At 43.5% G+C, this 23,957-nt stretch overlaps 1 protein-coding gene across 4 annotated transcripts in view; it reads right to left on the bottom strand.

Moving 5' to 3' along the window:
- Positions 1–14,412, bottom strand: part of LOC146649998 (ninjurin-2-like) — a 41,596-nt gene extending 27,184 nt beyond the window's left edge. For all 4 annotated transcript variants that reach the window (XM_085387444.1, XM_085387443.1, XM_085387447.1 and 1 more), the window contains exon 1: positions 14,317–14,412. In XM_085387444.1, coding sequence (XP_085243570.1) covers positions 14,317–14,412 — 96 coding nt within the window. The remainder of the gene's footprint in view (positions 1–14,316) is intronic.
- Between the last annotated feature and the right edge of the window lie 9,545 nt (positions 14,413–23,957).

The raw sequence follows: 23,957 nt of genomic DNA, 5'->3' as shown, positions 1-23,957 counted from the left end.
GTTGGTTTTGAAGGATATTCCTGAACAAGCAACACACACACACACACACACACACACACACACACACACACACACACACACACACACACACACACACACACACACACAAGTGACCAAACACCAGTCTGGGAATTTATTTAGGTCCTCTAAGGATCATAAATGTGATATATATGTTTGTTCAGAGTAAACTTATGTGGAGAAAAAAAACAATAAATATCCCAGGAAATCTAATGTGTGTGGTTATGAGCATATTTTTTTTTTAATAAAACAAATAGGAGCACAGCAATGTGCTTGTTAAAACAGTTTAGAGTGGAAGAAAATGCCTACATTGTATGCTTTAAAGGAGCATAAAATCAACATGTGTATAACTAATTTGTTAACAGTAAAACCTAAAGTCTGCAGCTTTAAAACATTTAAATGTGGAATATTTTTGGGAAAACTACATAACTGCTTAATAAAAAACAGTTTTCCTAGCGGTAAGAGAATATCATAACAGTTTGTGTGTAAACAAAAATGGGTTGCATTGACTCGTGGCTTTACACAGACAACAGTTATTAAGTGGGTGCCTTTGTTTCACACTTAGCATGATCTCATAGGGCTGAGCTCAACAATAGTCCCATGAGCACCACATACACCAAGGGGCATCAGTGACAGAGCCTGGATGAGGTAAGACTGACCCTTGCCTGCCGCCTGCACTTTCGTTCTTTCCCTGAATCACTGCTTTCCTGCCCCCAGTTTTTTTCTTTAAGCACAGATAATTATATGACCTCACAACAATGTACTGCATTACAAACTAAAACAAGAGTTGTTTAAACAGAGCTTGAAGTCGTCCTAATATCCTATCAAATCACCAAATTTGTGTACAATTGAAAAATCAACCAAACATAAACAAATCTAAACAAAAAAAATGAAGTCACCTCCTGTCCTCAGAACCATTTTCCCACTTGGACGAAATGTAAACTAGCTCAGCAGTCCCCGAACTTTTTTGTACCATGGACAAGTTTAATGTCAGACAATATTTTCACAGACCGGATTGCGGATAAATACAACAAAATAAAATGATATGACCAAGATAAAAACGGTGGTATTTTGTAAATATAATAATAAACGTGAATTCACTGTGTAGTTGTGTAACTTTATTTGCAGCGTCCTCCTGAAATACGACAACAGCATTGAGAGTAACATCCTCCTCTTTGCCCCTTAATGCTCTCTGGTCGCTATGGTAACGTGTAAATATTTCTTTCAAAATAAGACACACAACTACAACACGGGAAAAGACCCAGGGAAACCGAGTTAATGATAAAAACCCTGAAAACTATACATGTCACACCCGAGCCTCAACTCTCGCGGCCCGGTACCAAATGACTCATGGACCGGCACCAGTCCGTGGCCCGGGGGTTTGAGACCGCTGGACTAGCTAATCCAGGTAAATTGTTGACTATGTAACTATTCAAAGATGCAGAGCAACATAAGAACTTATTTGCTTTGATTCATTTAATAACCTTAACTCTACATGTATGCTGTTTTTGACCTCTATGCTTGGCAAAAGTAGCTCACCCTTTAGAAACTAACTACTACAGTATGTCCACCAATAAGTGGCAGCTCTGTCTGTCTGTCATTTGGTGCTGGGTACATAGCACTCTACAGTTGAGAAATAAATGAACAATATACTAGAGGTGGAGGTTTGTGTGTTGCCTATTAATGCATGACTGCTATTGTTTGCCTTGCTTTGCCCTGACAGTGTTCCACTGGGGCAAGCAAGATGAGCAGTGCTTGTCCATTGAAATCTAGACATGACTTAAAAATACAATGAAAGTGATCTCTCATCCTCATTCTTAATGAGTTTTCTGTTCCGTAAGCTTCTTTCGTTGCCTGTTTGTTACATCCTCTAGATTACAGCTACCTTGTGGCAACAATTGGCTCTGACCTCTGGAAGCAGACTTAACTTTGCTTGCCTTGGATTCCACTAAAATCTGTAGCACAGGTCGATTTTCATGTTTGTCTCCCATCAAACATTATTGTCCTGCTGTGTCCAGCTGAAGAAAACAGGCAAGTTGAATAGACTCAACCAGCATTTTCAGATTATCATGTATAAGAAATCACTTGGTTGACTGAGTGTAAGTTTATCCATCAATTTTGTTAATACAACATCTTTCTTTTTCATTGATATTTTTAATTGCCCTGTGTTGGTTAACAATTTTACACAGTGCTCAAGCCTTTTAACTCAGCTTCAACTATTTTTGTGAGTTTCTTAAAAGATGTTTTGTTTTTCTTAATGTATGGTTTACAATTGACTGACAAGATTCCCAATTCGGTCCCTGGAGGAGACACAAATTCCTTTGGCGTTAAATCAATTGTATGAACTGTGGTGTCCTCTTGTAAATAATAGATCAGGCAAAATAAACTTTTGTACTATAGATTCAAAAGAATCTTTCGTATCTATACTGTGCAATTATAGAATTCCATGGGTTCATTGTTTCTGTCACGCTTTGAATATCCAAGATATTTATCAAGTCGCATTTCCAAGGACGCTGCAAAATTAGCTAATTCTAACAAAGAAAAACAAACAAGCCCAAAAAAAAATGCCAGTTTCATATTTGAAGACGTGGTAGTGCCAATGCTAGGTGAGTAATGAGAAAACGAATAACAATAAAGTTGCAGGATTTTTAATCTAAAAGGTGGGTTAGAAGACAACTAAACCCTAATATAGCTGAAGAGGAGGAGGTGAAGTATAGAGTTATTAAACGTCTGATCTATCCTCAATTGAAATGTTTATGAAGAGTCACTTTAGAGTTGTATTTTTCCATTGTTTTGATTCAAATAAGTGCAGACAAAGAACCCTATCTCACTGGGACTCTTAACTCTGCACACACCTCTGACAGTAGCACGTATGAACACAAACAAACTGGCAGCCATACAAGCTTGACCAGAAACATTCAGGACTGGGTGTTTTTCCCACACAAACTTTGTCCAGTCCAGTGACCTACTACTCATGCTGGAGGAAAGGAAAACACAGATAAAGAGAGGTCTGTATTTACCTCTACTTCAACCCCCAATTAACATAAACACACACATGCTCACGCAGACACATGCGCCGCCCTGGCCAGCAGCCCGGCACACAGCCATGCATTTCATCAACAAAGATGAAATCAGATTCTCTATGTGTGTTTGCATGGCCCGAATTACTTTTTCTTTTTCTCTACATGCCAAGCTGCATCGCCCTTCAGTCCTACTTCTTGCTTTCTCATGTGTTTTCTATCACTTCCCTCTCTTAAAGAAATAGCTCAGCCTTTTGGGGAAATATGTTTATTCGCAATCTTCTGCGAGAATTAGATGAAAGGTTCTGGTTCACTGTGCATCAATAAACACAAAGGCTTTGTTCATCACAATCCCTACCACATGCAGCCTCTTAAGTATTGCATATGTTGTTTTTATGCCTATTTTTACGTTAATGCTTTTTCACAGATCTGTGCATATGTGGGTATCTCTATATTTATGTGGCAACAATTTGAGCACAGTACACATCGTGCAGGCTGCAGGCAGCTCAAATATAGTTGAATATAGTTGTAAATGCTGCAGAGAAGCAATACATAATTCCTCGAAAATGTTTTTATGAGAAGGGTGTGTACACAGAGCCTGTGAGAAGACTGGCGTACGGATTTATAAGCCTGGTGTTCATCTCTGATTTATGTTCATCTCTGTGTGTGCATGCATGACTTAAGTGTTGTGAGTTACTGTCCCTGCAGGGAACCCTCGGCATTGGGGGAGGGGGGTTCCTGCTTTTTCTTGGCAACTATGGCTGGAACAAGTGGATGAAGAACAAAAGTCTGTGGGCTCTTCAACTGGTGGGGGGGATGGTCACATCTTGCAGGAGCTTTCTTCTCTTCAGGAACTCTCTGCAGGAGGGGGAGATACAGGAGAGGTGGAGGAAGATCTCAGCCTGGGCGTTTACCGTCTTATGTAGTCTGGAAGATGTGTGGATGGTGGGGTGGGTGCAGTTTTCTCTGTGGTGGGGTTGGGTGGACTGTCCAGGGCTCTGTGGAGCCGGGGGGCGCTACTGCACTGGGCCCCGGTCTGATGGGCCTGGGCCCCCCTTCCCTGGCGGGTCGCGGAGGGTGGGAGTGCCTACTGGGGTCAGCGGGGGAGCTGGCCCCAGGGAGGGGTTACCTGCCCCTCCCTTCCTTCCCTCCCCATCTCCAGCTGCCTCCCTCTTCCCGCTCCTCCACAACCACCCACACATGCAGGGCCTTGGAGTGGGGGTATGTCACCAGGGTGCAGAGGAGGCTACCCCCCCCCCCCCCCGTCCCCTTCTGGCTGCCTCTGCCTCAATTTTATCCCACAACTTAGACATTCACATTATTCACACTCTCATTACACATACATATAGGATCTTGGGGGTGGGCACAATCACGGAGTCCAAATCACCATCAGGGTGTATACCTCACCCCTGACGTCGTTGCCCACCTCTCAATTTTAAATACACTTAGTCATTGAGGGCTAGCAGGAGGGACTATGCGCTTACCTGCTGCTCTCTGGCAGGTAGCTCCATGCCCTCCTGGGTTTTAATTGCACCTTAGAACACATATGCATCAACACTACAATGAGCGGGTGGAGGGAGGTTTGGAGTCTTCTCCCACCCCCATTCTCTGCGGCCTGCTGGAGCGGGAGGGCTAGTAGGAGGAGTTGGCCGTCCGACTGCGGTCTGGGGTGTGGGGCCTCCCTGCTGCTGCGGAGTCGGGGTGGTCTGCCTCTCCCCACCGCAGGGAAAAGGGTAACACCACCTGGGTCTGGGTGCAATTCCCCCCTCCAGGGGCAAGGGTACCTAGACCCGGTTTGTAGAGTACGCTTGGGGAGTGTGATTGTGTGTACAGCGTCTCTTTATGTCTGTCTCCACGTTGGTTGAGTGTGGAGTGAGTGCATATGAGAGCATGAGGGTGGGAATGGATGTTTGTGTCTGTGTGTGCCTGTATGTCTGTGTCTATATGTCAGGTTGGGTATCAGACGCCACCTCTCTGGGGACACCTCAGGCCCTCCAAGGTTTGGAGGCCTATCTCCACCCACCACCACTTCCCCTGCCGGTGGCGGACTCCCTCAGGTGTCGGTGTGTTGGTGGTTCTTTGTGTCTGGGGGTGGGCGTCCGGGTACACACCGGCTCACTCCTTGGCGGCCGCTTGTCGGGGCCTGGGGCCTGGGGCTCGCTCGGGCCCCTTTGGAGGTGGGGTGCCCCCGGCCTCTCGGCCTGGGGCTCGGTCACTCAGGCACAGCTGGGGGCCGGCGGAGCTCACGGGCGCGTCACTGCAACTCCCCCTGACTTCTGCTCCGCGGCTGCTGGGCGAGCCCTCATCTGGGACTCTCCTCAGCTCTTACTGGAACAGTGGCGCGGCTGCCCCTCTGTTGGTCTTCCATGGTCTCTTGTGTTCTGGGGGCCTCTGGATGTCTGGAGTTTTGATCTCCTCCATACCCGCTTCACACCCTGGAGGACGGGGCTGTGGCCCCCCCACACTCCCTAGCAGATCATTACATGGAGAAACCTTTGGAATGCAAGCATGCTGATCCACACAGGTATGCACACATGGGTATTCACAGACGCGGACTAAAGCTTTCTTGGCTGCTGCCTCAAAGCACACTGTGCGCTGTCTATCTTGCGTGCTGCACAATATCGTTTATTACTTAGTAAATATTGATATCTATGACTAGCTAGTTTATTGTGATGGTGCTTTGTTTTCTCTATTATTATGTTGCTCTTTGTTGTTTGCTGTCTCCTCTGTTTGTTTTTTTTGTTTGTTTGTTTTTTTTTTTCTCCATACAGGTGACCCAGGAGTTCTTTTTTTTTTTTTCTCTCTCTTCCCCCCCCTTCTCACCGTCTCTTCTCCCCTTTGGTTTTCTTTCTTTCTCTCCCCCTCTTTCTCTCATTCATTCCCCCTGTCCTATTTATTAAAAAAAAAAAAAAATGACAAAGGATGAACTGAAGCTCTGCCATCACGTAATGTCGCATACTGCTGTTTCTGATGTCATTTAAAAAAAAAAAAAAAAAAAAAAAAAAAAAAAAGAAAGAACAAAAGTCTGTCACGAAACTCTTGGCCTTAAAGCTCCTATTAATGATTTATTTCTCATGTAAAAATCTGCTCAAATTTTTAAAGATGCTTGTTGGTTACTTTGACAAACAATGTCTTCATGAAATATGTCAAAACAGACGAGTCCTAATATACAAAGACTTTAAATCCCACTGAAGTGGAAGTAAAACGGTGGACTTGTGTGTGTCATGAGAACACTTGTGCCGTACATCTGCCTTTTTTCAGTGTGACACTATAATTGTGGGTTTAGGGAATAGAACAAAACAGGAGACAGACCAACTGGTCCTTGTGTGATAATTTAATTGTTTATATGCAGTAGGATCTAAAGTTTCATCTGGTATCACTCATCTTGCCCTTTTTTTTGTACACATACTCTCTTTAACGCTTTTGAGAGAACCTTTTCTCACACACACACACACAAACGAACTCATGCACACATGCACGCTCACACACAAAAATTGGGCATGGCTCCTTTTAGAACTGTTTTAGATTCAAACTGAGTTATCTGTCATTTCCCCTGCAAAATGAAAAGAAAACACAGTATCCCCCCTGGACAGAGAAGAGAGGAAGAACAAGAATAGAGAGAAATGAAAGGAGGAATAGGGTAACAAGGAAAAATGGAAGAAAAAGATGAGGGAAAGACAGAAAAGGATGGTGGTAAATCACACAGACAAGGACAAGTATGATGTATTTTCTAATTCAAATAATATTTTCAGTGGTAGACGACCAAAGCAGATATGCAGATAATGGGCCCATATCCTGCTTTCAGGTTGTTTCTCTTTCTTATAGTGTTTTATATAGCAAAGTCACAAAGGCTAATGTCAACGCCAAAGGTATTACTCTCACGAACAAAAAACACGGCTGCTGAATCGTTTGCAATGCCATTTTATAAACAGCTTATTTGCATCACTTTTTCCTGCATATGAGAAATTGGTGAGACACAAGATGGTTTGGCTTCCAAAGTAGAAGTACTAGGACTGTAATAAAAAGTGGTTAAAATTTACTCAAGTTTAAAATATACTTTTTGTATTTTAAGTGTCTTAATAACAGTCTTTGTCTTAACTAAAGTAAATCGGGTTGGCTTGCTGTGTAAACTAAAGCATTGGTCTATGAGAGCTGCAAATCATTGCATTCTTTTTTCTTTATATTTTCACAATGTCTCAACTTATTGGAATCGGGGCTTATACAATACGAGTGATTACATGTTTAGTTACCCCTGAAGGCTACCAACTATGTAAGACATTTGCATAATACAGCTGCTTCACTGTTTTGTGTCCAGGCCATGCTGCTAATCTAGTCTCAGCCAAATGTGACAAGAGCAAACACCAGCATTTTCTAGTACACCTGGTATCTGAGGAAATGAAGACCAATTAGATTAATTTATTTTATGATTTTCCGACACTAGTTTGAAACCCATAACCAAGGATTCAGTGTGTACTATTATTACTGTTAAACTACAGTGAAATATAAAATTGGTCTGTTGCATTTCTTCATATCTTCTATCAAGGTCAATCCATCCATCCATCCATCCATCTTCTTAACCACTTCTCCAATTCTGGTCCATGCAGGAGGGGGAGCGGCTGGAGTCTTTCCCAGCTGTCATATTTTAAGAAGAGGGATAACCCTGGACATGTCAACAACAATTCACATCCACATTCACACCTGCAGCTAATTTAGAATAACCAGTTAACAAGAATGCCTTTGGACTGTGGGAAGCAGGAGTACCCAGAGAGAACCCACACAAGCACTGGGAGAACATACAAACTCCACACAGAAGAACATACAAATGCAATCTAGATCTGCATCAGAATTTAATTAGTTCTCTCTTTGTCCAAGTTCCATTACTGCCAAATTTAATAAAAATTTGGCTTAATAGTTGTTGCACAATCGTGCTGACAGATAGACAAACAGCACCGGAAGCTCTGCTTAGCCGCACGTTTTTTCCTTGACCTTGGAGAAGGAATATATCCTTGTAACAGAAGCAATTTTGGAAATGGTCCTGCATGAAAACACTGAATAAACCATTGGCTTCTACAGGAGTCTCTTTTTGTACTGGGTTTGATCTTGTTCTGGTAAAGTAAATAAACAATGAGTTATTTTTCCCTGTTATTGTAGGATATCATTTGACTGCTTTAGCAGCTGAACAAATGTCCTCACATGGTTGACTCAATGACTGCAAGGAGCCCAGGTCCTGTGGCTATCATCACCCCTCAAATCATCACACCATGCTGACAGGTGGTAAGAGTTGTTTCTGCTGATATGCTGTGTTTGTAATGCTGTGCATTATGGCCAAGAATACTGTAACTGAGGTCTTGTGATTTGCTCAGATGCAGCTTCGCAAAGTCCTGTCTTTTTAAGAGAGGAGAGGCATTCCCTTGGTAACCCTTTAAAACAAGCCATACTTGTTCAGTTTTTTCTAATTGTTTGGTCATGAACTTTAACAATTATCATGCTAAGTAAGATCTGTAAAATCTGAGATCTTATTTTAAAAATGTTCTGAGCATTGCATAGTCTGACACCCAAACCAGCAAACTACCAAAACGGCCATGTTTGAACCCAGACATTAGAATTTTTCACCTCTAGTTCCCTTATTTTAAAGAGAGTTTTTAAATTGGGTTTTTGGTTAGATGTCTGTGATTAACAAACGCTTTCACGTTCACATTTAATTCTACAGTTTTATAACTAAATTTAGATTTTTTTATGTCTCCCAGAAAAGGTCTCTGATAATAAGTAGCAAGAGATAAGAGAGGCCTGGATATTCAAGGTTATGACGACAAAAACAATGATTGCGTGTCATCTCTGAAACTGGTGGTATAGTTCATTTATAGACTAACCTTCATCTATGACAATGCCATTTAAACTTCAAAAAATGTGGTTTATAAAAATTATCTTGCTAAAAAAATGTCCTAATCTGTTATCTTCTATCTGTTATCTACCCTATTGCAACTGACAAATCGTTGCTGATGCACCATGTAATAAGCTTTTTAAAAACAAGTCGCTTTGGACAAAGTTGTCACATATTCTGTGCTGTACCATGTAATTACAAGCTACTCACACTCTATTGTACATATCTGGTAAATTACACAACTCTTTCTACTTGCACACATATACAATGGAAAAGAATGTGACCCACAGTTTGGTTACACCTATTACACAACACGAGTCATTAAACAACAACAGTCATTCCATTTCAGTTAAAGATGAGGCTCGGCCGGGCGTCAGATGACGGTTCCTAGAATTACAGAGACATGCATGCACTCTCATACTTCACACCTACACTCAGAATGTAACATTTGCCATGTAGGGGCCAAGAGGTGGTTACACGCACAATCACAGACATGCACACAGACTTGTGTTTCCATAACTTTAGAGGCCATTATACTGATTTACATTTCTAATCAACTGTGTACTCGTAGTATTTAACCTAGCTTTAACCCAACTATGATGGGTTCTTGCTTTTTGAGCCCATAAGGAAGACACTTGTGCAAATAAATGTAGATCTCCCCAATAAGTTATTGCTGTGATTTGGCACTATATAAATAAAATTGAACTGATGTGATGCATAGCTCAAGAAACAAGAAAGACAAAGCATAAACATGCATCAAAAACAAAGTTTTGTGATATAGTCCTTGTTATATAGACACTACAGTAATGTACACTCTGCATATTTTGTTTTGAAGAAGCCAGACTTTCCTGGAATTTTTAATGTGGTCTTGAGCAATAGCTCTCATCTTTTTTATATATATATTTGCTGCTTTTCCACGCGTTTTCAGTCCAGTTCTTGGACCTGATCATTGTCAGATGAATGATTTTGTGTTTACTAAACCAGTGTAACAGACAACCTAATGAAGCAACTTATCTAACAAAGAACTTTATCTTCAGGAACTTTGTTAATAGCCTGTCACAATTTTTTTTCTTTAGTTGAATCTAAAAATCTCAAGATAACACAGTCTGACAGGTGTAAAACAGTATTTATGAGTCAACAAGGAGTTTTCCCAAAGAGTTATTGTCTAGGACTTAAGCAAACTAGTCAAGTGGAGGACAAAAGAAGAGGTGACAGGCCTAAAAAAAAAAATCTACAGCAGATGAACCGTATCTGAAAGTCATGTCCTTAAGAAATAGGGGGGGAAAATCCAGCAAAGACCTGACACAGGACTTGAGAGATGCATCTGACCCTTCAGATGATTCATCTACTGTTCACCACAGCCTCAGAAAAGGTCTCAGTAGAAGGGTGGTTGCCAAGAGGCCATTCTTAAGGAAAAGAAACAGGGAGAAAAAGCTGAGGTATGCCAAGTTACAAAACCTGGACTGAATGCAGAAGAATATGGTCAGAATTCGATTCACCACGCAATATCATGGAAAGTATCTGAAAGTGTCTGATTGGCAGGATGTTCCTTTTTCAGCATGATAATGACCCCAAGCACACTGCCAGGGCAGTAAAGTCGCACCTGGACAGAAGAACACACAAGGGAATCCTATCAGCCATGTGAATAATGTTGAGCCTGGACCTCGACATTGTGTAAGCAGTGTCAGATCATCTCGGCAGAGAATGGAACAAAAGGAAGCCAACGTCCAAAAAAGACCTTTGAAAGATGTTCAAGAAGTCTGGAGAATCACTTCTGAAGACTACTTCAAGAAATCAAAGGAGGCTTGCCTAGAAGAGGCAAGGCTGAGTTGAAGAATAAAGGTGATCATACCAAATATTGACTTTCAAGCTAGTTGTAAAACCTGTTTTTGCCTTAGATAATGTATTTTATGTACGTTTGCACGTTTTAATAAACTGTCGCACCTACTAGGGTGACTCAAGAATTTTTCATAGTACTATATAAGACACATGCAGACCTCCCTTATTATATTTAATCTTTGGTAAACTAATATGTATATTACTACTATTTTCTGTGATTGGCGTGCAAGACTTGCTCTGAAGTGACCTTTCTTTCCTGACATCTACCAAAGTCAGTTGATGGCCAGCTCAGGCTTGCTCACATGATTTTACACTTCTCTGAAATAATTCTTATGCCTGTGTTTCAATTTTCACTTTTTGCATTATGTCCTCACACTAAGATATTGATGCCATTTCTATGTCTGTAAAAACACTATGAAAGCTGAATGTCACCACTGAATAAGCTAGAAATCCTTGAAAAAGCATGGAAGGTTTAATCTATAAGTGTAAAATTTAGCAATGTTGGTAACCAAGGAGATCCATGGTGTTGGAAGAACAGCAACATTTTAAGTGTTTACACCAAATTCTAGTCTTTAATGTCTGCTTTAAGGTTATTTTCACTTTATTGATTTCTCCAAGTAATCTTAAGAGCTTGTTCACAATCAAACACTAAAAATAAGAGGGTTTTTTCTAATCACTAAACATACTGTGACCATCCTCCTCGAACAGTGTGGTCATTCTCTTTCTTTGAAACATGAGTGCCAAGCTTGGAGAGGCCGTGTGATTCCTCCTAATTCTGTATTGGCGCTCCACACCCTCTTGCTGTGCTCTATACATAGAGAGTGACTTAGAGGTGTAAAGCTTTCACACCATGGAAATAGATTCATCATGACAGGCTCACAGAGACACTGAATGAAAGCCTCATAGATCTAATTTCAGAAAATAATATGCTTCTCTTTGGGGAAGCTCTCACTCTGAAGCTATGCTACTGCATTATATCAGGATATTGTGACGATGTCATGAACTCAAAGACCAAGAAATCCTTCTGGGTAATAATTCTGTATCAACAGTCCTGTTTTATTCCACAGTAGCATATATGAATCTAAATCTCAACCAAAAAGATCCCAGCAATTCCTCAGCTCTACTACCTTATTGTGGATAACATTATGGAGGCCTGGAGCCTATTCTAGGAGCAGGGATAGGTCAGTAGGTAGAGTAGTTTCTCCATGATTGGAAGGTCGGGGGTTCGAATCCACTGAACGGCTACCCTGAGCAAGGTACCGTCCCTACTCACTGCTCCCCGGGCGCTTGCTTAGTGGCTGCCCACTGCTTCACTGAGTGAATGGGTCAAATGCAGAGAAAAACAAGTATTTTCCCCACGGGGATCAATAAAGTATACATTATTATTATTCTAGATGACACTGAGCAGGAGGTGAGGTAAAGCCTGGACAGGTGACTACATGGATGACCACCTACTGCCTATATCAAGCTCAATTTATAGCTATTTTTTTAATCACATGACAAAGATATTCTGAGTGTGTCTTGAGACAAATTCAGATGATGGTCAGATGTTTGCTCCGTAAACACTAAAAGCAATGTGTGTATATCTGACAACCCTTATTTGCCAACATTTTTCATTATTCAATTCAATGATGCAATTTTTTGCTCTTGTCGCTGCTGATGACTGCAACTCGCTGAGCCTGGTTTCGCTGGTTATTTTCCCCTGTTAAAAGAGAGCTTTTCTTTCCCACAGTCACAAAGTGCTTGCACAGAAAATTTAATCTGATTGTTGGGGTATTTACTAGAATACTGTAAAGTATAAAGTACCTTGATGCAAGTGTTTTGATTTTAAACTGGCTGTTGGCACAACACAACAAATACATATGACATGAATAAAGGCATTAGCATTAGTCATATACACACAGACCACAAGTTTGAGCTGGCATAACATACGGGATGCATATTGTGCTGAAAGAGTGAGTTCTTAAACACACGCTTCCTTAAACACGCATTCATGTGCACGCATGCTTTGGTAAACTTGTTTCTGCTTTACTGAAGATCCCACATTTCCCTCCTTGTGTCTGTCATCATATAATTATGCCACTATGGTTCAAATGAATAGTTCCGGGGAGGACTTGACATCTGCAGATATACATTAAAGTGATGTTATTATCACTGGAGTCACTATAGTGGCAGAACGTGGCCAAATGGTACTGTACAGGTTCTCAGCTTATCCAAACAAGTCTTTTTCTTCTCTCTCTTCAAGCCTTCCTGTCTTATTAGTTGCTGCTAATATATTCACATTCATTCATATTCATACCCGTGCTACAGATATGCTGAATACCATTTCAATAAACTGTAACATTGTTCTCTGTTTAACTGTTATCAGATTACGACTTATCAAAACAGAACTGGTGAAAAGTCAAAGAGTGTGTTATGAATCTCAGTTTTATGAATAAACAGTACAAGCATTCATGCTACATTTGGATGTGGTTAGCGGGCAGATAACCTATGAGATAGAATAAAGTTGTCGCTAATGTGATAACAGTAGGGGGTCACCGAAAAGGACATTTACTGTCTGCGTTGAAAAAGCATGCATTTCCAAAAATGTATGTACAAAAAGAAGCAAACAGCACTTTATTTAAGATCCAGAATTCTGCTTATCTCATTGAGAATTTTACACACATCATTTACATACCAAAATGATGTATATACAATAAATTTATATGTAATATGGACATTTACATATGCTGATGAACTGAGCGAATACCCTGTCTTCCACATCTATCACTGTCTCACACACACTCACGCACACAAACACACACAGCTTGTCTTAAGTAATCCCACTTTGTTCACTGGAGACTGTGTAGCTAAAAATACTGTGCCAGTAACTGATAGCTCTACTGGTTGATGTGGAGGAACCCTGTTACCTCTATTACAGACCAGCAGAAGACACCAGGAACAGTTATGTAAATATCTATAACTTCTGTGAAATTGAGTCAGATGATTATTTGAAAAAAGAAGCTTCAATCTTTTTGAATAAAATCCAAAATATTTGTGAATAAACTAAATGTAGCTTAAATTCGTGTGTAAAGTATGGGAATATCAAAAAATAAATGCAACCTCTAAAAACTCCAATTATACTACGACCCCTTTTCTATCTCTATATTCGTGCATACCTGTTTCTTTGACCCACAGCTACTTTAAAAGGTATTATTAACCTTTGCACCCAGGCCCTAATTGATATTTGATGGATGCTGTAGTTGTGTCTTAGTCTTGGGATCGAGTACAGGCACTTAACCTAACCAAGAGAACCACAGGGCAGCCTTTTGATCCTCAGCTCTCACACAGGCAGAACATACCACAGCTTTGTGGTAAAGCCAAGATAGAAGCAATGATTCAGAGTAACAAACTCTCAGGACTAAGAAAAAAGTCAGATTAAAGAGTGAGGGAAATAGGAACTAAGGAAGAGGGTGAAATAAAAGGAAGGCAGATAGGAAGGCAATGCTTTTGCTTAATAAAATAAGCAATTCATCTATAGTTATTTATAAGTTTTTCTGCCTTTTTAAGTATACTAACCTGAAGGGGCCCGCTGGCTGGCATGGTGGATCTCAGCGATGTCAGGTCGATGTCTCGGCCCTGCTCTCCTCTCTCGGTCTTTCCCATTCCCTGCATAATGAGGCCCGTTGAGGAGCAAGCAACTAAACACAGTACACCCTTGAATGCTACTCTCACAGCAGTGAAAATACTAATGCAAGAGCGGCAGTGGTCGTTGTGAAGGGAAATCACCCTGGACGCCAGGCACAAGGCAAGCCCAGGGTGGACAACAGAGGGACAAACAAACAGCTTATTCAGCCTACCCTGGTCTCTCTCCCTGTGCCTGACTCTCGCTTTGCACTCTTTCAGTTTCCCACTGTCTTTTTTTTTTTGCCAGTATTCTCTCCTTTAATCTATTAAAAAATTCTAAAAGGCTCGAAAACAAATACATATTTTGTGTGTCTATTTGTGCCTGTTTGCACAACAAACGCATTGCTGTATTTCTGTCAAATTAACTGAGGTCAGGTGTGCTCCCAGTAAAGCACTGAGGCTTCATTGTTGGGAGTTTGCAGCTTTTTAAATTCAAGGAGCCCAGGCTCTGTGAAACTATGCTCCATACTACACTCAACAAAAATATAAACGCAACACCTTTGTTACTGCTCCCATTCCCCATGGGATGGACGTAGAGACCTAAAATTCATTCCAGATACACAATATAACCATCCCTCCCAAACAGTGGTCACAAATCAGTCCAAATGTGTGGTAGTGGGCACATCTGCTATATTGAGATAATCCATCCCACCTCACAGGTGTGCCACATCAGGATGCTGATCTGACATCATGAGTAGTGCACAGGTGTACCTCAGACTGCCCACAACAAAAGGCCACCCTGGAATGTGCAGTTTTTTGCGCTATTGGGGGTCTGGGGACCCAGAACCGGTCAGTATCTGGTGTGACCACCATTTGCCTCATGCAGTGCAACACATCGTCGCATGGAGTCTATCAGATTGTCAATTGTGGCCTGTGGAATGTTGGTCCACTCCACTTCAATGGCTGTGTGAGGTTGTTGGATATTCGTGGGAACTGGTACACGCTGTCGTATACGCCGGTCAAGCACATCCCGAACATGCTCAATGAGTGACATGTCCGGTGAGTATGCTGGCCATGCAAGAACTGGGACATTCTCAGCTGCCATCTGCCCTGAACAATGTGAACCATGATTCATCCGTGAAGCGCACACCTCTCCAACGTGCCAGACGCCATCGAATGTGAGCATTTGCCCACACAAGTCTGTTACGGCGACGAGCTGGAGTCAGGTCAAGACCCCGATGAGGACGACGGGCATGCAGTTGAGCGTCCCTGAGACGGTTTCTGACAGTTTGTGCAGAAATTGTTTGGTTGTGCAAACCAATTGTTCCAGCAGCTGTCTGGGTGGCTGGTCTCAGACGATCTTGGAGGTGAACCTGCTGGATGTGGAGGTCCTGGGCTGGTGTGGTTACACGAGGTCTGCGGTTGTGAGGCCGGTTGGATGTGCTGCCATATTCTCTGGAACGCCTGTGGAGACGGCTTATGGTTGAGAAATGAACATTCAATGCACGGGCGACAGATCTGGTTGACATTTCTGCTGTCAGCATGCCAATTGCACGCTCCCTCATTGCTTGTTGCATCTGTGGCATTTTGCTGTGAGATAAAACTGCACATTCCAGGGTGGCCTTTTGTTGTGGGCAGTCTGAGGTACACCTGTGCACTACTCATGATGTCAGATCAGCATCCTGATGTGGCACACCTGTGAGGTGGGATGGATTATCTCAATATAGCAGATGTGCCCACTACCACACATTTGGACTGATTTGTGACCACTGTTTGGGAGGGATGGTTATATTGTGTATCTGGAATGAATTTTAGGTCTCTACGTCCATCCCATGGGGAATGGGAGCAGTAACAAAGGTGTTGCGTTTATATTTTTGTTGAGTGTATATTATGTGGACACAGGCCATATAATTTCAACATGCAGCTATCTCAAAAACTGGACACGTTATACCAAAACTATCTGCTTGGCTGCAGACTACTATTGATGAGTGAAATGCTTTGCTACTCTCAAGGTTAACTTTGTAACATTTTTCATACCACTTAAGAAATATTAGGCTTTCCACAACTGTTTTGGTTGCCTCTAACAGCCTGTGTATTGATTTCCATTCAGCCTATTTTACCACATAACATCAGAGTCCCTTTACATAATTCACCTCCTCTCCCCACCTACAACACTTAAAGTAAGAAACATAAACAACGACTTATAATGACTTGGCAAAATGATAAAGTGAGTCTACTAATTAGTGACGTCAGTAAAGAAATACAACAAAAATTACATTACAAACTCCACATAGTTAATAATTATGTGACATGAGGTAATACCTTGCTGGTGACAATGTTAGCAAAAAATAAGCTAAGTTTAGCCAGCTAGCTGCTATGTTAGCTAACAGGTGATTGACTGTAGTTGACTTAAAAATCGCATTTTTATTCATTTAAATGAATACAAATGAGTCATTTATTGACATTGACAGTGATTTTTTTTTGTTGGTTAACTGTGAAGCTTTAAAAGCAGCTTTATGTTACAACAAATGACAAGTCTAATGACAACCCTAAAAAGATTATCAGGTGCAACTTACGTCTTAGCTCTCTGTTAATCATTCTCCAGCCTGACACTTTTTATTGGTTAGAATTTGTTTTGGGGTTGTTGGGTTTTTTTTTTTTTTTTTTTTTTTTTACAGGCAGCTACAATTTTTATGATCATTTAAATATTAAAGACTTGTGTAAATTTAGGTGTGACTCCATCCAATAGCCCAGACATTAAAATATTGTTGCCAGATAAATAACAAATAAACAGGCCAGCTTTCTAATCTGTGCTAAATCTAAATCCATCTATATAGTACCTAAAACATACTGTAAATAAAAGAATCATTCAAAATGTGACAGTCCCAGCCCATTTTAAACTCTAGTCAAGAAAAACTTACACTGAAAAATTCTGACTTTAAATTTAGCCCAGCTGGCTTACAGATTACTCTCGATATGTTACCCATTAGTATCTGTTCAGATCCAAAGATACACTAGCTGGCGACCATTTAGGACTAGAACAACAAAACTTTTATGTTAAAAAAAAAAACAAAAAAAAAAACAAAACACAGGTTTATTATAGTACATAATTTAATGGCCTCTGTTAGAGCTTGACTGAGAAATACAGGAACTGAAAAAGGCACCAAAAATAACCCTCCATAAACAAATACACCAACGGCACAAACTTATGATCTGTTGTTATTTTACTTCTTTCTTTCTCACTCATACGTATTTAACTCAACAAAGCAAGTGTTTTCTTCTCTCTCTTTTTTTTTTTTAAAGACATTAACATTCAAGGTCAAAAATAACAAAATAAACTGCTCTAAACACAAATCCTCAAAAATCTCAGAAGGGAAGAGTTTCATTGTGTGAAGTGAGAGAACATAGCACACAGCAAATTCAGAAACAATGTAGCAATACAAAAAAAAAAAAAAAACTGAGATATTTTACTGTTTCATGGAAAATTTTCAATCATTTTGAACAACAGATCTAAAAAAAAAAAAAAAAAAAAAAAGGTTGAGACCAGACAATAAAAGGCTGGTAAGTAAGTGCTACTAAAAAGAAAGAGCTGTAGGAACCTTTTGAACTATCCATCCATCCATCCATTCGCTTCCGCTTGTCCTTTTCAGGGTCGCTGGAGCCTATCCCAGCTGTCATAGGGCGAGAGGCGGGGTACACCCTGGACAGGTCGCCAGTCTGTCGCAGGGCCAACACACAGGGACAGACAACCATTCGCACTCACATTCATACCTAGTGACAATTTGGATTATCCAATTAACCTATCCCCACAAGCTGCATGTCTTTGGACGGTGGGAGGAAGCCGGAGTACCCGGAGAGAACCCACGCAAACACGGGGAGAACATTCAAACTCCACACAGAAAGACCCCGGCCTGATGTTGGAATTGAACTCAGGACCTTCTTGCTGTGCGGCAACAGTGCTAACCACCGTGCCACTGTGCTGCCTACCTTTTGAACTAATTAGATTAATTGGTTACAGGTTATTAACATGATTGGATATAAAAACGCATCCAGGTTTCTCAGAAGTAAAGATAGAAGTTAGGTTTTTGCAGTCTTGTGAACTTTCTGTAATTTGTGGAACAAGATGAACATTTTTAAGTGTAAAATAATGAAAAGAGTTTGAACACAGCATCTACAGTACCTAATATCATCAAAATAATGTGGCCAAATCTCTGTGCTCAAAGGCAAAAATATATATTGCATAGCCGTGATCTTCAGTCCTCAGGTAGCACTACATCGAAAACAGGGATGATTCTTTGATCAAAATCACAGCACTTTGAGTAATCACTGCGGCGGCGAAGGAGACGGAGCAGTTCAGGGGGCCGGCCGCGCGGAAGGCAGCGGCGACGGAGCAGTGTCAGGCGCACTGGCCGAGGCCCGGTGGACACAGGACCAGACGAGGCTGACGACTCCGATGAGGCCGGACCAGACGAAGACGCCGACTCTGAGGCTGCAGCCGACGACGCAGAAGGTGGCTGGATGGGCGGCTCGGGCCCCCCAGCCAACGTGGCATGGTGCTGGACGGGCTCCTCGGGCCCCCCAGCAGACGTGGCATGGTGCCGGACGGGCCCCTCGGGCCCTCCAGCTGACGAGACATGAGGCCGAACGGGCCCCTCGGGCCCTCCAGCTGGCATGACGTGAAGTGGTGTGGATGCTGCAGGATGCCGGATAGGCACACCCGGGCATCCAGCAGCAGGCGCAGGGTGAACAGTTAAGGAGGCCCCTGGCTGGACCGGGAGCAGGGCTGCCACCTGGACAGGGAGCAGAGCAGGAGGCTGTCGTGGTGGCGATGACTCTCTTGAGCCTCCAATGGAAACATGAGCCGGTGCAGGGGCCTGCAGAGCGACAACCGCTCCCACCTGAGCGCCGAGGCTGGGTGCGGAGCTCAGCTGTGTACTGACTGGCATAACTTTGGGAACCCACCTGGGTGTAGGAACAAACCGGACGGCAGCCATTCCCGCCTGGGGTGTAAACGCAGGATATGGCTGACCTCCGGCTGCCCTGACCCTGGTGGTGGGAGCTAGCTCAGGTGCTGGCTGGGTGTCCACTGCCTCTACCTGGAGATCAGACGCAGGTGAGAGGTCAGGTAACGCCACAGCCACCCTGGGAGTGAGCACGAAGCTCCGGACACTGTCCTTGGCAGATGTAAGCAGAGGAGCAACGACAGACAAGGACCTTGATGTCTCTAAGTCCTTAACACAGTCCGAATTGTCCTTAGTTGCCCTTCTTGGGGAGCTAAACACTCCTTCTGTCTTGGAGCATGATTCAAACAATATTTCAGACCAGAAGCAAGGTGGCTCAGTGACACAAGTGACAGTTATGTTGTCCCAGGAAGCATGACTCTTAAGGCCAAGACTCGATGCATGAACCCACATAACACAACCAGGACTAGGTGCAGATGATTTGAACACAATAATTTGGCAGTCACATGGGAGACAACTACACTTACTGGAGTCTAAGAGCCCTGTTGGCGAGACTGAGTTAAGGAGGGGTTCAGCCCCACACACTAGGCGGCTGTAGAAAGCTAGTGAGTGGGATGCACATGGACTTGGCGTGGCATAGAAAACATAGTGGACTGGCTCTGAGCAATCCGGCTGAATTGTCCTTAGATCGGCCAGTTCATTAACTGCAGTCAAAAGGCCCTGGCCCAGGGGTGCGGTTAAAGGGCTAGCTGGTTTGTGATGATTAGCGTGGCACCCCCCCCCCCCCCGACAGTCTTGGAAACACAAAATACAGCCTTGTCATTAGATAAGGGGAAAGCACAACATAAACAGACCTTCACTTTAGTATTAACAGAAATCACAATGCCATTCACAGACATAGGAAAACCCGGCAGGCCCTTAATACTCGTCCAGCCCCGGCGGACTGGTGCAGAAGAGCGGTTGCTGATGTCGGACCCCAAAGCACTCACTCTGGTCAAATCATCAGCAGAGTGAGGAACCTGGGGCCCGATTAGCGCCGGAACATAACATACAATTTCCCGATCAACACCAGACGTTCCTTCTTGCGCTGGGCTAGTTACATAAGCAGAACATTCATTATTCGGCTTGGGAACAGGGAAAAAAAAAGACCCCAAAAGGTGGGTGCTAGTCAAAGGGAATACAGTCTTATTACTAGTCAGATCAGACGTTTTCTCACGTGATTTATAGTCAATGGATAGCAGGTGCTGAGACAGTCTTCGAAAAGGCTCCAGATGCAGTCTTAAAAGAAGCCTCCTTAGCGAAAGACGCATGTCCTGGGTGTGCAGCGTCTTCTCTATCCTCTATCTCCCTAACCTCCCCCTCAGCCTGCACACTCATAATAACAGGGTTTAACAGAACATCGCACGGGTTGATCCCCAAAACCGAAGTGCCTATGGCCGGTTTGGCAGTGTCAGGTTCACAGTACTGTGAGGGCAGTGTGGCGTCCCCAAAAACAGCATGCCCAACACCAGAAAACTTAGCTTTATTGTCAATACAAAACGTAGGCACGAGAGTAACACCTTCAATATCAGTAGCCAGAGGCACGGGAAAGACAGCTTCTTCACTGGCCTCCGAGAAAACAGACTGTGACACGGTGCCTGGGGGGGTGACAGAGTTAACAGTACCGGTACACGGGGTCTTCATCTCTGAGACATTTATTGTCCCTCCGAGCCCCTCGCTCTCAGTACATCCAGAGCGATTAGGTGGACACAAAACATCGTCACTAACCTCCGAGCGTCGGGCGATGCGGTGGCGACGCGAACGCCGTTTCTTCTTGGCCGTGGGTCCCGTTGACGTGGAAAGTGGAGCCTCTTGCGGCGTCGCAGAGGCTGAGGCGGCGAGTGTTGGCGGGGCGGCAGGCGGGAGCTCCAGGCAACTCCGGGGGCCCCCAAGGGCTAGGCGTGTCCCGCGGAAGATCTCACCGTAGTGAGGAGCGAGCCATGGCTCCTCCCGTAGCTCCTCCTGCAGTTGCGCGCATGCGGCGCGCTGCCGCCCCTCGAGGTCGGAATCCATGCCCCCCACAGCTTCCTCGTGTAGCTCAGTGGAGGGCGACACATGCCGTAGCGATGAGCGACGGCGACGTGAACGTCGCTTCCGTCTTGAAGTGGACGCGGACGGAACTTGGATTTCTGTGGCGAGCGGCTCCTCGTCTTCCGACCACATCCGCGCCAGATAAGAAGCGGGAGAAGTGTAGTCCGATCGAGGCGGCGAGGACGGGCGGCCGGTCCGAGGCGGGGCGGCTGGCAGAAGCTCCTCCTCGGAGATAAGCCAGGGCTTCCAGCGTAGCTCGTCCTCCCGATACGCCCGCAACACCTGCTGCCGCTCCTCCTCACCGAAGTAAATAGCCTCGGGCATCTCCGTGCAGACAGGCGGTGGCGAAGATGCGGAAGCCGATGAAGTGTGTGTGTCGGTGGTGAGCCTCACCGTTCCGACTCTGACCGCCACTGGTTCATGAGGTAGCATGTACTTTTGTTAATGTTCTTGAATGAGACAATTGAAGTAACACCGCAACAGCATGGCTCTGGTGACGACTCACGCTCGCCGGGCCGCTGCTGCTGCGGGCGGAGTCGGAGAGTGGAGACGAGAAAGTCGCTGACGAGGGGGTGCAGCGTCTCCCATAACCAGGGGAACACGGACACGCACACCCCTACTTGGCGGGCTAACTCTTCCCGTTCCCCCTCTCTGGGGCAGTGCAGCCATCGGTCGCATAGCGACTCCACTGTCCGGACGATCTCCATGTCATGTGTCGCTGGGTCCGGCATGCTCGCGTCGTACTGTCACGGTCTGCGGAGGCAGACCGTGCGGAAAGGTGTGTGGTGGACCCAGGTGCGAACACAAACGAGGATGCAGGAGTGGATTCCAACAAAACGAGCCTTTTATTATGGCTGATGAAAAGAACAAAAACAGAATGAGGGCAGCATACGTGTAGTACTCAACAGAAAACCTAAACTGGACAAAACTAAGGAAAGACTATGGCTGGAGGTACAGAACACAGGAGGTGGTAACACAGACGACGCGAGACAGACTGTATGAAACACAGAGACTAAATACACATGAGGGATGATCAGGGGAAGTGGCCACACATGGGAACACAGCTGACACACATGAACTTAACGACAGGACAGAAGGAGTGAAACTGAATACACCGTGAATACAGACTTTCAAAGTAAAACAGGAAACATGGAGATTAGACAAGACACATGAACCGGGGAGACGTAGTACAGGGGAGATGACATAACCGACAGCATGGACTTGACAATATAAGACACGCAGACATAAACACACGAAGGGCAAGGGAGACTTAATACACGGGTAATATGTACAAATGGCTGGACTGCCTTAGTGACCCTAAACAAAGAATAAACATCAAAATAGGCTAAAACACAAAACACTGGGTCGCACGACCCAGGACCATGACAATTTTAGAGGTATTTACTTCCCTTTCCAAATTCATAATAGAATTACAAAAGAGGGCTGAATTTTGTACACATTCTAAACCACCTTAAGGCAAATGCGATATGTGATAGTGGATTAGATAGATAAGACTGACTTGACTCGACTTGACTTGTTGTGAATCACTTACAATACCGTGCAAAACACTGAATGGGAGCTAAAAGACTTCAGTGCCCGGAACTGGAATACTTTTAATGGAATGTATTTTATTTATAGCATCCAAGCAGATTTCTGTTGTGATTTGCACGCAACCATTTAAATTGGATGAAAAATGAGTCATGTTACTTGTCAAGGTAAAAGTGATACACACACCACATGGACCAGGGTGAATAGTGTTCGCCCTCAGAAACCCTTGAAGGACCATGTGGTGTTTTAAATCTACTTAGAGCTGCAGGCATGACACTCATAATGAGGAGTTAAGGTATGAATTGTTTCTGTGAGCCCTTTACTGGGAATGCAATGGGAGGCATTTTAGAGAGCACTACCGACTTTCTTTTTATATGCAAGCTGTAAACAAAAAGAAGCAGTGTGCACTTTCTAAAATTATCCTGCAAGATCTTGGTTAAGGCAATGCAGGAAAAACATAAGTAAATATGTTAAAATGGCAGCATGGTGCAAACTTAGCATTCTGAAGCAATTTTTCTATGAAAGTGTCCTTGTTTGGGACGTCCTGTGTACGTGAACGAGGACACACACATGTATGGAGGCAACTAATGCCATCTACAGTCTTAGCAGTGTTGGGGAGGCTACTTTGAATACACCTCTATGTACCCAGCTGGAAAAAGTTGAACTACACCAAAGTTACCCTAGGGAGAGATTGATTTGACTAACTCAAGCTAGGTGGAAAAATAGTTCAAACCATTAGAAAAAAAGGCAATGCACATGTGATACAAAATTACAAGAAGATATGAGTTTACAGGCCATACATAAACAACAGAAAAATGCCTCATTACTTCTGGTGCAAGGAGTTTGAAAGAATTGGTTTTCATCATCATGCTGGCATCTGAGCATGACTTAAGGTAATTCAAATCATTGAACTGTACCTCCTGACTGTGGTTATAGTGCTGGTGCCTCGAGAAGCATGCAACTATCGGTCAAACATTACGGCATGCTGTGTAGTTAACTGCACTAACAGTCCTT

The sequence above is a fragment of the Rhamphochromis longiceps genome, linkage group LG17 (assembly GCF_057381845.1).
Source record: "Rhamphochromis longiceps isolate RC_006_pf linkage group LG17, R_longiceps_female_GT1.1, whole genome shotgun sequence".
Taxonomy (NCBI): Eukaryota; Metazoa; Chordata; class Actinopteri; order Cichliformes; family Cichlidae; genus Rhamphochromis; species Rhamphochromis longiceps.
This window is presented reverse-complemented; position numbering and strand designations above follow the sequence as displayed.